Source organism: Paramormyrops kingsleyae, chromosome 8 (assembly GCF_048594095.1).
Source record: "Paramormyrops kingsleyae isolate MSU_618 chromosome 8, PKINGS_0.4, whole genome shotgun sequence".
NCBI classification, from domain to species: Eukaryota; Metazoa; Chordata; class Actinopteri; order Osteoglossiformes; family Mormyridae; genus Paramormyrops; species Paramormyrops kingsleyae.
The window spans coordinates 11125870-11143500 of record NC_132804.1 but is presented as its reverse complement, the minus strand read 5'-3'; the positions used below and the strand labels follow the sequence as shown (position 1 = coordinate 11143500).

The following is a 17631-nucleotide window of genomic DNA, read 5'->3' as shown; positions in this document are numbered from 1 at the left end:
CAAAGTCCACGATCGGGCCCTGAAACACCCTGGACAATATGGCGTCTCGGTTGGAAACACACTTTGAAAACAGGGTGTTTTACGCGGGGAGGGGCAGAACTCCGCGCACGTCCCTCCCCAGGATCTGCGTCTGTCTTTGCGTTGCGCCACCGGACCTGCCGCTTCTTGGAAACGCTTTGCGACTATTCTGCAGCTGTGCTACATTCTTTTTAATACAACACAGACGTATAACAGAAATGTCCGTCCAAAATAACCATCAATATTTAGCCACAGTAGGCCTGTCTGAGCACTGTGATGAATTTAGCATGTTAAACATTGTGCTTTCGCTCTTTTCAAGTGCCCCGGCCGTAATAACTGCAGACATGTTTGGCATGTTTATTACTGATTATGTTACATTTTACCTCAAGTTTGAGTTCATACGTCTGCGGCAGAGACACAAAACCTCCCAGGTGTGTCTGCATGGGAAATACAAAACTCACAACTCTTTTACATAGATAAGCCATTTTTAATTGAACAAGACACTTCATTAAAAAAGCAAGAAAACGCTGACGTACATTGCATACACAAAAACTAATTCATGTTATTCATCACTTCCGCCAAAATGTATTTATTGTTGATGGGTGATGGTAAACTTTATTTAGAGAATGTTTTAACAAAAATAAAATCTACTAATGAGAAATATCGAAATGCACCTTTTATCTGGTGATATATTCAGACACAGCTTTTCTCTAATTTATAAATCTTTCAACCCGCGCCAAAATATTCCTATAATTTATCTAGATCGGATTTCTCCGAAGCTACAAATAACAATTTGCATTTAGATGGATTAAACAAATGTTTCAGTTATCCTATCATAAATATAGTCATATATATTTTTAAACATTATCTTTCTGTAGGTTTTACATACATATGAACATATTTCTGCACAGCTGCTTGGAAGAACTTCACCAATCAGTGAGTGAAACAGAATAAAATGCATAATTTCCCGACCTGCCTTCATACCAACGTCAGAGGTTGGTAATACAACACCACCCTTCCAGAAAGCTGGCTTCATCTCCCCGGCGAAACACACAAGGCCGAAATTCATAAATATGGAAAATTTGACGCCTCTAATAAAGACCGCTCAGATGAGTGGGTTTAGACTGCCCCCTAGTGTCCAACCACACGCAATGCGTAAGGTGCACCTTACTGAATAGCGAAGGCTTGACAAAATAAGAATGTTTATTGATTAAACACACAGCTGTATATATGTATGTCACATTAAAGTATCGATGGTTTTGTTCACTTCTAAAGTAACATGGACCTACTTCGGTCTATATCGTAATTACTGTGCATCACTCATCTGCATCCTATCTGTACCTGGCCGTACCACCCTCAGCTCTAAACATCTCATACACAGACATTTTTTTTCTAATGAAAGTGTAAATGGTATGGTGGCAATGGACTTGGAAGGGTGGGGTTTACCTCCTAGTTCTTCACTGTCTTCAGGACAACCACCCCCCCCCACCACCACCCACCCCCACACACACTTGATTTTGTAGGGTCATCCATAAACTCTGGTGGGTGGGGGGGTCGTTACTGATCTGCAGATGGGGCAGGAATGCCGATCCGTGACAGGCCCTACCCGCTTGCTATACCCGGGTATATCCCACCCCTGAATGTGAGTCTGCATGTTCAGGGACTCATGTGTGCCTTAAACCAAAGTCCCGGGAGCAGGTGAATCAGCACTGGAGTCGAGGTCCTGGTACAGTGAGAACTCCATTGACCTGAGAAAAGAGAAATTAAACAGAAAGATTAGAACATGCAGACTCCACACACACACACACACACACACACACCTCAGGTGGTGGTCAGTTACCTGCCGTGCAGCAGGTGTCCATGAAACGTTGCTGACAGGTGTACCTGCGGGCTGTGTAGATGCAGGTAGGCCTGTTCAGACTGCAGGGACTGGGACTGGTGTGTCAGTGGGTGAGGGTGAGAGCCGTGCAGGGAGGGGTTGGGCCGCCGGGGCAGGCCGGAGCCGGGGCCCGTCACGTGGCTCAGGCTGTTCCTCAGGTACCAGTCTCTGAGGCCCTCCAGCGCCAGGGCCTTGTGCAGACCGCGTGGGGGGCCGTCGGCGCTCGGGAAACGCAGGGGCCTGCGGGCAAGTGGGGGCCCGCCAAGGGGCGAGTCGGGGTGTCCTGAGCACAGGAGCACCCCCTGCTGGTGCTGGGAGAGAAGAGGCCCACAGGACTTGGTCCTGGTCACCTTGGCCCGGCGCAGCTCCCCTGGCAGGCCATGAGCAGCGGGGCTGCAACCGTCACCAGTAGGTGCGTTGGGGGTTGACCCTGGAGAGGACCGGTCCTCGGGTCCCCCCGATGGCTGCCGCTGGCGGTGTGGCTGGGTTGGCGCCTTCGGCCGCCTACCCCACATGCAGTCAGTGAGAGCGGAGCCGTGGGCCCCTCCCACTGTGCGGCTGGCCAATGGCGGTCGTGCCCTGCCTTGCCCTGCTGAGACGTCGGCGACTCCGCGTCGGGATCGCCCATCCGTCAGAGTCTCAGAGCTTCGATAGGGCCCGCCCCGCGGCGGCATCCCGGCCCGGCGCCGTCCCTCCTCCATGTAGGCAGAACGGTCCAACAAGGCCTCCGAGCTGGTACTGCGACGTGCCTTGGCCCCCCCGTGCTGGACCGAGCCAGGAAATGGACCCACCCCCTGAGAAAACTCCAGGCCATCTGCGGTCCACTCTGCCCCAGGTCCACCCAAAACTTCTGACCTAAGAAAGCGAAGAAGAGGGGAGATTTCCTTTTGAAACTCATTTTTATAGGTGAGTGACAGGGGCCCAAAATCTGTAGTGACACCCCTGTTCAGCAGTCAGGTCCAGGTTACCTCACTACTGCTCTGCCGATCAGACTATTAAAGCCACAGAGGAGGCGATTCTCACCTCCAGGGGACGCTGCTGAGCACAGGCCGGGACAACAGGGGTGTAGCGGGGACACTCCTCCCCTCTGTGTTGGACGCGCCTTGAGCAAGGGACTGACTCGGGCTGTGGATGCAGAGCGAGCTGCGGTCACAGGGGAATTCACCCAAAATGTAATTACGACAGGATCCTACCCTAAACTGCTCCTCCTCTATTCATAGCACAAAAGCATGATGGGAAACTGAAGGTTTTTAGGTGATAAAGGAGAGGAAAACCCTGGCCGTTAATGAGAACATGACTACTTAGGAATGTCAGTGTACAAAAAAAAACAGGAGTAGATGTGGCAAATTTGTGGAGCCGCAGAATTGGAACTTTCGACTGAAGGGCGAATTTGCAAAACTCACTTAGTCCACACAATATGTAGACTAAGTGAGTTTTGGGCAATTTGATGAAAATTCTTTGTTGGATCTTGTTGAGGTCTGAGTGAGTTACAGAAATTTGCTCTTCAATTATCAGACAAAAATCAGAGCTGGAATGTCACCTGGTCATGTCAGAAGGTGTCACAGTGACACAGCATTCTCCTTCAGGCATGCGGATGTGTTTTGTGTTTTCCTGGTATTCCCCTGCGTTTTGGCGCCCCCTACCTGTCGGAGCTGGCTATGGAGCCTCGGCGGGGCCTCATCTCGCCGTAGGCCTCCACAGGAGAAGGCTTCCTGCCGACCCGCTTGTCAGGGCTCCCCGGGGTCATGCACGGGCCAGAGGCCAGCTGGTGGTTCTGGGCGGGGCTAGGGGACCACTCCCCTGCACAGGAGGGAGTGAAACTCATTCAGAACCTCCAAGAAACAAAACTGCAGAAGCAAACGTGAGGCTGACAATGTAGCTGAGAGCCTGTTTGGCTTAAAAGGCTGGTTCAGGGCGTCTTGGATTAGCCACAAAGCTAACAGCAGATATCCTCCACAGCAGCCCTCGCGCTACGCATTGCTGGCAGAACTCTAATTACACATTACATATACATTATTTAGACTTTTATCCAAAATGTATGTCAAAAAAATGCAGGGTCAGCCAGTCCCTGGAGCAATTGAGGAGTTAGGGGCTTTGCTCAGGGACCCACCGGTGAAATCACTCTGGTGAGTGTGGGACTGGCATTGGCGTCCTTCCAATCACACACACACTCTGGACACTCTGAGCCAATTACATGCCAGTGTTGAGTTGCAGAAATAAAAAACACAATGCTCAGACCGTGATGAAATGCACAGCTGTGTTTGTGTTTCATGGTCTGAGCATGTGAGCTTTGCACGTGACTGGCCAGCTCACCGTGGTCCTGTCCTGTGCAGTTCAGTGCAGAGAGGTCTGTCTTCACTACTTCATCTGTGGAGACACACAGACACACACACACAGGTTTGTAATTATATCTTTGTGGGGACTCTCCATTCATTCCTATGGGAAAACTCTAATCCCAACATGATGACCTTAACCCCTACCCAGCCCTAACCTTAATCATAAGTAACCAAACAAAATACAAGACTTGTGGCATTTTAAGTTTTTTGATTGCATTCACAGATCTTTGTGGGGACCTGAAAAATGGTCCCCAGAATGTCAAAATTACAGGTTTTTATTACATGGTGGGGGACATTTGGTCCCCACAATATAATATAAACATAATCCACACACACACACACAGACACACACAATTTGTGAAAAAAAGGTGAGTTTAACCGCCTCGCAGCCTCCACTCACTCATCCCATCACTGCTGCTCACACCTGCCAACTCAAACAGATATCGACAGTGACTGGGAAGTCAGTACCTGTGTGGCAGCCACGATGGACTGTTCGTCTGCCTTGTTGCTGTGCCTCTTTCTGCCTACGGAGGGCGACACTGAGCAGGCCCTTTTTCTGCATCCGCTGAGAAGCCTCTTCCTGTCCGATATCAGGCACCAAAACAGACTGAACTATATCCACTGACTGGCACCTCCACACCACCCCTGGAGGAAGATTGGAACAGTCCACTCACCTCTTCCTTCTGAGCGGGAACGCAGTGGGACTCTGACATTCTGTTCTGTACAAGGGGAGCCTTTTCCCCTTCTCCCAAGGGAAACTCACTGGGAAGCTCCCCAGTCAGCTTCTGGAAACATCCCATAGTAACAGAATGAAAAAAAACCCCCACTATTTTCCACAACTTTGTAACATTTTTCCTCCCTGCTGGCAAATGGGTCAAGACCATAAACACCCAGCCAGTCTTCATCCAAAGGTCATGTGACAACTCAGTAGGTACTTATTCAGGCACTTTAACACTAATACTACACTGCCAGTTACATAATATACTATTGCTACAGTCACCCAGCACTTTATCTTACCTCATGTTGTAATGTTACACATACTACAGAATTAACTGTATTTACGGCCTACTGTATAGTGGTTGTTACAGTAAACACTCTCATGCCAGGCATTCAAGTAAAACCCACATGCTAAAAATAAAGAATAACAAAGGAAAGCATTGTGCAATACATATGTCAGGTCCTACCCATGCCTATGGCTTTAGCAGTCTTTCCATTGGTTGCACAATTGTTTATCTCGCCGTCTCTAGTGTTGTGTCAAATATCCAGCGTCATCTGACATTTGAAGAGTAACATTCAGCTGTCAGGAAAATGTAGCTATACGACAGCTGTATAGGTTAACGACCAGGTATGAATTTCACTGTAAATGTGACATTTAGACGTTATTTCACTGAATCCTTTCTGGTTAGAGAAATAACAGCAAAGTGCCCTTGTGATATACAGAGCGCGTATTCTGATTCTGTTCTCCTCTGCCACAGCGGGAGGTCATATGTATTCAGCCTACAGACAGGGATGTATAAGGACAAACTGTCCTGCCATTTTCTGATGCCTAAAACAAAGATGAGTCACTGGATCGGTGGTGTTTCCTGAAAGATTCTACACACCAGGGGCGGACTGGCAGCTGCCTGAGGGCCCCCACCTCCAACTGCAGATCTCACATGTATGCAAAACATTTGTGAGGATTAAAACAGTGATGTCATGCATATCATATTGACATGTGACATGCTACTTTCTCATTTCTATGTATACAATCTCATTATGGTGGGAGTCACAAAAAAAAAAAGTTCAAAACAGACGCTCCTCTACTTACGAACTTTCAACTTACGAACTTTCAGACATACGAATGAAGAGGACTGTAAGTACAAATTGTGTTCATTGGGCTCCTGTTTCTTGTCTGCGCGCCAATTCCGCCTAGCACTGCATCCTAGTTCTATGTACTTGTGTATAACCCTTAAAATGATGCTGAATAATTTGCTAACTATTGCAGTGCATGATGGGTATGATATTTGGAGGCTATTTAAGTTTCATCATCAGCAACTGACATAGGCAGTCCTTAGGTGTGAATTTGGAAGGGGGGGTACGGTCCATTTTTGCCCCAGGGCGCAGTGTACAGTTGTTCTGCCACTGCAACACACACGTGCGCAGATCGGACACTGACCGCCTCCAGCAGACAGACCCATCTCAGCTCCCCGAGTCGGCTCTCCAGCAGGGCCTGCAGGGTCCGCTGCCTTTCCTGCAGCTCCACGATCCGCGCCGCAAGCTGCTTGCTATCTAGGCAGCTCTGGGCATCTGCTGGGAGCACGAAAGAGCTGCATCACCCGATGAGACGACCGTGGTGGGCAGCCTCGCTGGCTGCCGGCTGCATTAAGTGTTTAGAACACAAGCCTGTCCTGACAGGTGCCAAAATTTGACATTCAATCATAAATGCAGGTTATCTCCATGGAGATCAGGCACGTATCGCACCTGCAGGCGCCGGACCCACATCCGCAATGACGTGACTTTTGACCTCCATATGGTGTGACTGGGTCTCCACCCCACTGTTCACCCTGCCAGCTGGTGGATAACTTCCCTACACAGGTGGGTGTAGAAAAGAGATAGTGGGATCACAGTGGGGTCACGGTGAAGGACCAGGAGAATGCCCTCGCTGGGTGACCATCCCACCTTACACTTCAGCTCATGAGTGTTGCACTGGCTCAGACTGGTGGCCATCCAACGATGCTGCCTGCACAGCCTTCTCCACACTGCTGCAGTGACAGCCAGTCACCTCCAGGGGGCTCCTCAGATGCAGTGTACTGGCGCACGAAAGACTCGCTGTGAAGCCTTCTGTAAACACACAAAACACTGATTAGAGAATTATCACAAGAAGGGGTAAGACTAAAGTCAGTACAATCAGGATTATTACAGCAGATAAACATATGAAACAATAAAAGTGAAGTCTTCAGAACACTGGGCACAGTACATTCAAACTGAAAGGCAAAACTACATCCAGACAGAATAAATACCCACATAAACCCTCCTGTGTGTTTAAGGCCAACAGAGCTTTGATTAATTGTCACTGCTGACACACCACAGCACATAACAATAAAATGTATTCTCTGCATTTAACCCATAAGTGACATAGCAGTGGGCAGCTATTACATAGCACCTGTGGAGTGGTACCTTGCTAATCAGGGATTCAAACTAGCAACCTTTCAATCACAAGGATGCTCCCTTATCCATCAGGCCACCACCAAGCTATGCTTAGTCCAAAAAAAAAAGAACATAGTCCGGGATATGTTGAAATGAAGCAGTGTGTGATTTAGTGGGATAGGGCCCTGTACCCGTAATCAGACAGTTGTTGGTTTGAATCCCAGAACTGGCAGACTGATGCCTCCAGTGGGCCCTTAATCCCCAGATGATCCGGGGATGCTGGCTGACTTTGCGTCATGACCTCCAAGCTTGTTCTCACCTGTGATTTGTCTCATGGAGAGAAAGATGGGACAGGTGACACAGAACAGTCACATGTCTGTGAGCCCGTGAGCAAGGCCCTTAACCCCCAACTCCAAAGGTGCTGAATGTTAGCTACCCATTCGCTGTGACCCCCAAACTATGGAGAGTTAGATGTTGTTGGCAAAAAGAAGCATCCCAGTGTACTTCTGCAAATAAAGCTTGTTCGTTTTGTCTCGTTACCCCATGGGGAAAAATACAACATCACTTTTCTTTTGAAAACGGTGCTGTAAGACCAAATAACTGTCCTTTAATTGACCACAAGATGGCAGAGTGGTTAAGACAATGCAGTAGCAAAGAGAAACATTGAGGTATGAGAGAAAAGGTAGAGAGGCGAGGGGTAGAGAGCAGACCTGGTGTGAGATAGATGGGGGGCAGAGGGGAGGGAGACATTAAGGGTGTGACACAGGCAGTGGCTGACAGGAAGGAGGGCAAGAAAACACCAAACGCAAATAACATCTTGTTTGAATATTCAAAGGCTGTAAGGCCCGTCCCCCCACCACCCCCCCGCAGAGGGAAATATATCCCCGCTGGCCACCTTGCCTTGTGTGCCAGCACAGGTTGAAAGTCAGATTACCGCCCCCCGCCCCCCCCCCCCCCCCCACAAGAACAGTGCTTGATGAAAATGGACTGATTCATTTCTTACTGTCATGGACCGGAAGTAGGTACATCATATTAATTATACAAGAAAAAAAAATCCATTGATCGACTCTTTTCCTGTTCCATCCTGCTTCTGACGAATACAGGGAAACATTAAAAATGACAGGGTTGCGTGAAGTTGGAGATTTTACTGGGCTATTTCCAATTCAGTGCCTCGTGGGGGATGTGACTTCATGTTAGCCCTCCATGTCCGTAACCAGTGCACCTTCAGTCACACTAACTGGTTTAAACATTGTAGGAAAAAGAAAATTTACCTTTGACCGCAAAACCTGCATCATGTTCAGTTCAGACCACCAGACTCAGACCCCCAATCCATGTTCTTCAGTTCTTTTTCTCTTTTTTAGTGAATGTTTTTTCTGTGTTTGAGTGTCTCTATATTGAGCCCCACCATTAACCAGGAGTCCCACATGAAGCTGGTTTCAGAAACGATTGCTGAGCCTACAGACAGTCCACGTTTTTGCTCCCTACCAGGAGCTGGGAGGGAGCAAAAATGTGGACTGTCTGGTAAAGAGTTTGGAGGGACTGGCTGTGGGTCTTCAAGGACCGGATTGGGAAGCACTGCTGTAAACAGAAAGAGAGTGAGATGTGTGTGTGTATGGGGGGGGGGATTGTCCAGCAGCTACTGATGCAACACGGGTATGGGGGGCCGGCAGCACATCCACGCCCACCTTCCTCAAAGGCCCAGCAGTGTGGGGGTGTGTTTTACACAGCATATTGTACTCTATCATGTTGATGTTGAACAAGCCTTACTCACAAAATTGTTTTTCTATTTTGAAAACGAGAAGTGAATAAATCACACAGGCGGACAGCTGATCTGACGGGACCTAGGGCATACCCCGGCAGTAACGCGCAGTCACAGCGTCTCACGCTGAGGGACACTCACGGTCTCCCACGTCCACGAGCAGCACGCCGTTGGCGCTCAGGCAAAAACCCAGGCGACACAGGGAGACGATGCAAACTACACACACAGCGCGGGGGCACAAGCCTGGAGTTTATAAAAAATATATATATATAACAAAATACAGAACAACATCATATTTAATATCTAACAGTCATCCATCTCTATGAACATTTGTTTCCAGAGGCCAGAAGTTCCCTGTCTTCTGCAGCACCCAACCTTGGGTCTTGTGCAGCTGTGGAGCAGACATCTAAATTATCACCTAAGGGACACATTAAGTAGCTGATTAATCGCTGCACCAAGAGGAGGTCCTAGCAAGATGCTCCACGCCCTGTGAGCTTCCGGAACCTTAGCCTGGATCACAGATGGGAGAGGCGCCTTTCTGACGCCCCAGACGGGAGGGAGCAGCTGGGACAGGTGAGGAAGCAGGACGCGACTGTAACGTGTGCACACGCCCCCCCCCCCCCCCCCCCCAACGAACTCACTGAGACACAAACAGGAAGCAAATCTAGACACAGAGAACCAACTGCTCTCCACCTGCACTTCTGTTTCTTCTCTTTGGGGGGATTATTTAAAAACTGGACACAAGCTCCATATCATAATATCAGCTTCAAGCTCAGAACAGGGCTATGTTTTGTGCTTAACTGCTCACTTTTCGTAATTGTCTTTATGACAGGTTATTCTAGCTGTAAGGAAAAGTGTGAAATTTGGCTAAAACACAGCAAAAGCCAAACCCCAAGGCCCAGAAAAAGGGATCTCAAGCCTGGTGTACATGAAGCCTGATTGGTGGCACAAAGAGGAAGTCAAAATACTGATTAACACGCGTATTTTAATCTCACTGAGTAACTGGGCAGGCTTCTAGTCTTAAAGGTGAAAGAATGATCTTAATAAAACACACAGAAAACGTTTGTGTAACGTGTAACAGTAAAACATTTGCTTTATAGCGTAATCTCGATTCCAGCAAATAAAAGCACATGAACCACCAGCACCAGCAAAGGGTTTCGGAGCCACAGTAATTCAATCCGTTTCCCAGCAGGCCTTTCTGAAAAACGAGCGCCTCGTGGCGGGGGTGGGCCAGTGCTGCTTGCTTACTGTCCCCCCCCCGTCACCCCTCCCATCCAGCCAGCTGGTTCCCGTCTCCCAGAAACAGGACCCAGGTGTGGCAAACGGACCAGCCGGTGCAGTGACACCAGACCAGAGGGATGGCAAGCCTGAAATCTTAGCCGCTGTGCTACACCTGAAAGACTGATCCAAATTTATTTACAAAACTAATTCTGTATGTCCATACGACATTATGAGAATCCGCCACTCGTCACATTGACCTCAGGCACTAATTAACAAGGCATTTACTGCAGCTGCACCCCCGCATGGCTGTATGTTTAAATATTTAATTCCTTTTTTTTTTTTGCTTTTGTATCACATTCGTGAATTATGACTGAAATAGGTACAACGAGTTCCAACATAGCAATTGACCTGTAACTTGAGAATTTTCTGGAAACACCCATGACGGTAACACGGGCTCAATATGAACCACAGACTGAACAGCATTCTTCCTGGAGGAATACAATTTCCCAAATTCGTTAGGAATTGCACACTGCGGGTGTGGAACGTCTCCCTCTGCCGTTACGCATCTTTTGGCTGTTCTGCTATTCTGTGTATAATATGCACCATCTTCACCTTAATGAGAAGCTGCTTCCTGTTAGCAGCCCTGAGTGAGAACATCTGCGTTGTTTCCATGGCAAAGAGCAGAAAGAAAAAAAATAAATAAATAAAATATAAAAAAAATATGGAGATGGAGTCTAAGACAAGGCTTTCTTCAAAACACATTTAATTAATGTATTCTTCTTTGAGCTATAACTAATCATTATTTTTAAAAACAAGTAGTATAATAGTCTGTGCGTTATACAAAAGTATCCATTTCAGTGTACTCCGTGTGTTTCGTTCCCCAAGCTGCAGACCACAGCTTCTTAGAGTCACACTCGTGGCATATGAGATGTTCACCGGCTCCTCTGTGTGAGCGACGATGGTTCAAACCACCGTGCACGACCAACTCACGACGGGCTTCGTTCAAAAAGCACATGAAGGGGAGACGGCGCTGAGAGCGCAATGCTTCTCAGCTGATACAGTACCTGGGGTGATTTAAAGACTGCTCGGCAAAAACAAAGACCACCCACACTTTGTATGCAATAGCAGTCAATAATAGGAAATTACAATTTCCTAACCCTTGGGGGAAGAGAGAAACAAATGTAGCTTGATAAATCAGGAGAGTTCTGTTTTACACCATGTGAACCACCTAGCTTGAGGTCTCAGCCCAGCTTCAATTCCAACGTGTGCGTCACGGAGAACAAAGGCCACTTTCTGCGGTTTCCCTGCTGTCACCCATTGGGAGAAATTAAGAGACCATAGCAAAATTTTCAGTTTCACACTTTCTCAATTTATGGGCATGGTTTTTGTAAAATATTTGTGAGACACTGCTGGACAAGTTGACGGTCAACTCTGGCATTAGAAAATCGCTTCCATCCTCTACCTGGCTGGTTTCTGGTCATTTCCAGTGTCTCTAGCTTCATCTTGTTCTTGTGTTCTGCTGTCTGGAAGCAGCCTGCTGGTCAGCATAGCCTTCTGCCAGCAGAACCAAGATTAAACCAGGATTTAACAATGTAAATTCTTAAAAAATACGGAGTGGTCCCTTAATTTTTCCAAAGCTGTACATCTGCACACTGGCCTAATGGAAAGCTGCACAGGGAGATGACAGGGCTTTGGGGGGGGGTCAGCGACAGGTGTGTCTGGTCCGGAAAAGCAGCTCCTGCACCCTGACCGTCTGACCGTCCGATATACCCACGTGGGGCTTGTCAGCGTCTGTGACAGTGCCGGCCGTGACACGACCCCAGGCTGGTGTCGAGGGCACACTTCAAATGCAGTGGCAGCTGGGCGGAGCAAGAAGGCGGGGCAGGAGGGCGGGGCCAGAGGGCAGCGCAGGAGGGCAGGGCCAGAGGGCAGAGCAGGAGGGCGGGCCAGAGGGCGGGGCCAGAGGGCAGAGCAGGAGAGCAGTGCAGGAGGGCGGGCCAGAGGGCAGTGCAGGAGGGCGGGGCCAGAGGGCAGAGCAGGAGGGCGGGCCAGAGGGCGGGGCCAGAGGGCAGAGCAGGAGGGCGGGCCGGAGCCCAAACACAGCTGCTGTGATTAGAGGCTCTGTCAGCAAGGCCATGGAAGCCCGATGCTGTGTGTTAATTGTAACAAACAGTGTTTCCCTTACTCAGAGCCATGAGTTACAAGCAATTTATTACCAGCATGACAAGGAATGCGGGCCACACTCTGTACACACACATACACACACACAGGTTTGTAATTATATCTTTGTGGGGACTCTCCATTTATTTCTATGAGGAAAGCTCTAATCCCAACATGACACCCTTAATTAATCCCTACCCAGCCCTAACCTTAACCATAAGTAACCAAACAAAATAGAAGACTTTTGGCATTTTTAGTCTTTTGATTGATTTCACAAATCTTTGTGAGAACCTGAAAAATGGTCCCCACAATGTCAAAAAAATACATTGTGGGGCACACACAGATCTCCAGCAAAATTCAATTCACCTGAATAGTTTTGTGGGGACCCACTAAGCCAGAGAGTGATGTCACTTCCTCTGTACACTGTCTGCTTTTCATACCTCACATCTGCATGAGCTTCAGAGACTCCAGGCCAACTCCCTGCCCCCTCCCACCGGACACGGGCACTGCCACTCTCCTCCCATCGCAGGAGCGGTGCACCACTCTCCAAGATGAGAAGAGGAGAAACCTCACTTCAAACACTCCTCCAGCTCTCCACACTGACGTCTTGCACTTCAAAGCCATTTCAGCTGCCCCTCCCCCCTTTTCTGGGCCAATCAGACCCTTCAGAGATCCCCAATTCAGGAAGTGATGTCACTGAATCACTGATCTAACTTTTATGTATAATACAAGCATCTGTACAGTGTAAAATGTGCCTGTTCTATATGCATAATTCATCAGAGTAGAATCTCAAATAAAAGCACGCGCTTCATTGGCCCCCTAGGTCAAAAGAACTCCAAAGCTGTTCCAAGTCTGACCTCTTTTGGGCGGACAGTTAATGGCTGGTCAGCTGAATGGCCTCTTTCCCCACCTGCTTTGTTTCTACCGACATCCCAGTATCCCAAAATACTGACTTCAGCTTGTCAAAGGACACCTCTGCAGTGCAACTCTGTGTTTCTCGCCTGAGTTTGTTTACCATCAAAATGCAATTACAGCATTTAGATACTAAAGACACTTATGGAAATATAAGTTTCCCAATACATTTTCATTATGTAAGATAAGAAGGACTCACCACGGTGCACCCCAGCCTGGTTCTGTATGCTGCCTGGGACAGGCTACAGACCCCCCCCCCCCCCCGCCACCCTGACCAGGATAAGTGGTTAGAAGATGGATATTCAATGAATATTCAAACAATATGTGACATGATATATTCCTTGCAGCATGCATTATGCAATGCAAGTTAAATTCAATTCCCTATTTTAGCAAGAGAAAAAAAATAAATCCACTATTTCACATAACTGCTGCATTTTTAACAAATGAAAATGCTCATTTTCAGGCCAAGACGGGCATAAAGAGTCAGGCAGCATGAACATAGTAGATAGTGAGGAGCTTCTGAATGCCGCTTAGGCTGAAATCTGTTCTGCGGGCCACCCTCAGTGCAAACCTCTGGTCAATGCTCTCCTAGCATGTTTACCTCAAACATTCCCACGGATACTACATCTCCTCAACCATCTGTGTCTCCTTACAAATGACAAACAAGAAGATGATTATGTGTTTCAGCTGTTATACATTTCAAATTGCACATTGAAATATGGGTTATTAAATGTTTTCAGCCTATTAAGCTTCTAGGACTTACGAAAAGAAAACCATGTGAGTTTGTATCTTGGGGTGGGGGGGGGAGTGTTACCATGTAATTTAAGCTGCCAGATCTCTGGCCACCAAACCTGCATAGTCGTGCTGTGATCAGTGTAAGAATACGGAACAATAAAGGTGGTTACTATGGAAATGGACAGTCATCTCTGCCTTTGGGTTGAGTGTTGAACATATGGGCCATTGGGACACGAGCAGCTGCTGACTGCCAAACACGCCGTTCCCACATCAATAACACCCGAGCGTCGTGGACGGATGTCCGAGGTCTGTGACTGTGTGGCAATAAACCAGCAGCATCAGCACATGTGGTGGGGGGGGGGGGGGTGGTGGTGGTGGGCAACAGCGAAGATTCTACAATCGGCAAGACAGCGACGAAGGATGAACGCCACGGTGATGCTGCCGAACTCGTACAGAGGAAAACCTGAGGTGTGGAATCTGAGACTCACGGCTGACGGTGCGGTGGCGACCCGACGTGCTGACGGGGGGGGGCTTCTCACAGCAACACGTCGCTCAATCCGCCCAGTTCTCATTCAGATTTTCCCTGCGACAGCAATCTTGCCAAACGGACTGATGAATTAATCCCGCAGCTCATTTAACCCGTTGCCTAGCGACCTGTCTTATGGCTCAGGCCTCTTAGGAATCACTTCTTATCATTCCAGCCATGATCAGGTGACCCGAAAGTCAAAATGTATAGATTGAATCCCGACCATGTTGCTCAAAATTACAGCCATTTTTCTTGAAGTTGGGACACTGTTTGATACTGGCGGGCATTTTAAGGGAGTCTCTGCCCCCCCCAATCCCTATATAGCTCTTCCCCTTGTTTGCTTACTGGCCCTCCTGGCTTTCAGATTGTTTTTTTTTTTTTTTTTTTTGAGTCAGAGGCAACACCAACAAAAGCAGCAGCAACATCATCCAACTGAATTCCAACATGACAAATCAAAATCAACAACACGGAATAAACAGCCGACAAGATCATTTTCACCTGCTGTAATCTAGAAACGACAAACAACTTTAATGAACAGTAGGGCCTCCTTTAGCTGTTTAATATTGCATAGCTTTGGAGGTGGGGTTTATAAGGAGGCACTGTGATTTTTTTTCAGGCTTCTTTGTGAAATTAGGAACACATTCAGCCTGGTCATGCAATAACAAAACCGTCCTTAGGAGTCTCCGCGGAAACTGGAAACTTTTGCCTTTGCTTAACTTTACATATCCTGTGCCCCACATCCAGTTTTCCTCCATTCCTACCGAATAACGCATCCATCCCCAAGCAATCCACATTTCTTTATTCATTACTGTTGTCTCACTTTTCTCGCACTTCGGGCCGTATTTCCAGCTTTAACCAGACCCCCTCAAAAAAATGAAATAAGATATAAAAAAAACTACAAGTAGACACCCGCGATAAAGACCAGCATGTGGAGGCCTGCCAGGCCGGACTGAACATACAGCTGGTTATAACTTGGCATTACCTTGTTGCATTGCCTCTGAACTTGGGTTGTTCTTCTGCGTCTTTTAACAGCGTACTAAAGCGCAATTGCTCTGCGTTTGCGCTCATTTTTTTAGCGCAACACTATCACTACACAAGGAGTCTGATAATTTAAGGTTACTTATTATAACAGTTGTGCATGCAGTCAAGCACACGCTGCTATATAATGAAATTTATGCATAAACATTCAGCGCAAGCTGGCGCATCCGATCAAGAGCATCTTCCTCCCTTGCTGTCAGTGCATGTGACGCTGCACAAACGGTGAGGCTCGGATGGTTTTGCGGTTCAATGATACCAGTTTGGCCGGTGGACGCCGTAACCGCGTCTGGGGGGAGTACCGGGGACGTCTTACCCGCAACGACCCAAAGTCAAAGTACTGTCACTGGCCTCTAACGGTTGCGGATCGGCCTCTTCTTACCTGCCGGTCGATTAAAAGGAGTTCCCGAGACGTGTCACCTCCGAGTTCATCTTCGCATCCATCATTCAGAGATTTCCTTCAAAAAATATATACCATAAACGCGGTGTGAAATACAGGCGATTCTCAGTCCGCCGAATCCGTCACCTTGTCCAAGAAAAATAACTCCCACAACGGCCGAAGTGTTCTTCATTCATGACAAAATGATATCAAATGCAATTAAGGAATCAGTGAAGATGATTGCAGGGAACGATATGCAGTTCAATTGATTTAAGTCCGGACGAATGACCAGAAGCCGGTGGATGAGGGGGATCCGCTGATTTCAGCACCCGAAACACATAGATACACACATATACACAAACACACACACACTGCACCCGATCCGTGCAGCCAAACACCGCCGACAGGTCAAGCCGTGCACAGCCTTCCGTTTAACGTGTTAGAGGAAACACCGCGGGGGTGTCCGGAGAAGGATCCTGTGAGTGTTTGTGTGCGTGAGATACACACAGAGCCTCAGTCAGAAACACGCAGCTCCATCTGTGTTTACTGCCAGTATTTCAGCAGAAGAAAAACACCGCTCACTTGATCAATTAACCAAACAGGTTGCCAAAGGGAGAAAAAAAAAATCCCTTTAAAGCTTTGCATAGAAATATTATTTTTCCTCTTAAGTCATCAGCTAGAATCCGCGCGTATATTATATACCATGTATGCCAACACGTTTTCTAAATAAAATAAAAACATCTGTACAGTGGATGATACGCGGCTGTCGTCTGATAAGAAACTCTTTCAACAGGGTCCGATGTGCTTGTTAAATTGCCCCGGATCCCCGCCGGGTTTGCGCATCAGACGCGGTCCTGGGGATCTCCAGCTGCACGGCGGACGGTGGTTAGTGAGGAACGTTGGAGGTCCTCCCTGAGCCGTCGGGTTGGGCGCAGTGCCGGCTGTCTGCTTGCTATGATGCGCGCACACACCAGCTCCCCGGTTCGCGGTGCCGGGGACGCGCTCCGCCGTTAACCCTTACTAGGCGGCTTCCGCTCTCAGCCCGCACTCACACCGCAGCAGAACCGCCTTTCCCGCACAACAACCGGCACACCGTCATCATTTCACACCTCCACTGGTTTGTGAATGTCTTGCATATGGTTTGGAGCTCGTGATAGACTTGGCATGGGCTACGAAGAGGAAGAAACAGTAGATGGGAAATAAGAACAGATTTAAATAAGACATTTTGCCTTGTATGAATACAGCGCTGTATAAAAAACACTACGGCAACTTGTCCTGCCAGTGAATGAGTGAATTCGCTCCGCACGGCCGCCCCCACCTGCTGCCCCCTAGAGGACAGACAGCTCGACCGCTCTTAGACGCACCAGTGAGCGGTCCAGACGTTACCGTGAACTGGACCGTGAGATTTAAATGGTCTAATGGGAATGAATGGTGCTCTACATGATGAGGGCAGTAAAACGAAAGGCAGAAACCCGTGACGATTAATAAAAATATCCGCCGACTGACATCTTCGTTAGTTAAGGTAACATGAAGGTCTAGAGGCGC

General features: G+C 48.1%; 1 protein-coding gene across 4 annotated transcripts; it reads right to left on the bottom strand.

Moving 5' to 3' along the window:
• Positions 1-484: 484 nt before the first annotated feature.
• On the bottom strand, positions 485-17023 carry LOC111856979 (coiled-coil domain-containing protein 120-like). 4 transcript variants are annotated; one of them, XM_023837356.2, is made up of 11 exons: positions 16090-17023; positions 6892-7053; positions 6694-6799; positions 6389-6522; positions 4908-5018; positions 4702-4813; positions 4211-4264; positions 3541-3697; positions 2921-3022; positions 1859-2752; positions 485-1766 (listed from the first exon to the last, which is right to left on the bottom strand). In XM_023837356.2, exons 2-11 carry the CDS (start codon positions 6937-6939, stop codon positions 1694-1696), a joined length of 1791 nt encoding a protein of 596 aa, XP_023693124.2. In that variant the 5' UTR covers positions 6940-7053; positions 16090-17023; the 3' UTR covers positions 485-1693. The 4 variants fall into 4 exon arrangements, with proteins under 4 accessions (XP_023693124.2, XP_023693126.2, XP_023693127.2 ...); XM_023837358.2 differs by having other exon boundaries at positions 6389-6519; XM_023837359.2 differs by lacking the exon at positions 16090-17023 and having other exon boundaries at positions 6897-7042.
• Positions 17024-17631: the final 608 nt, after the last annotated feature.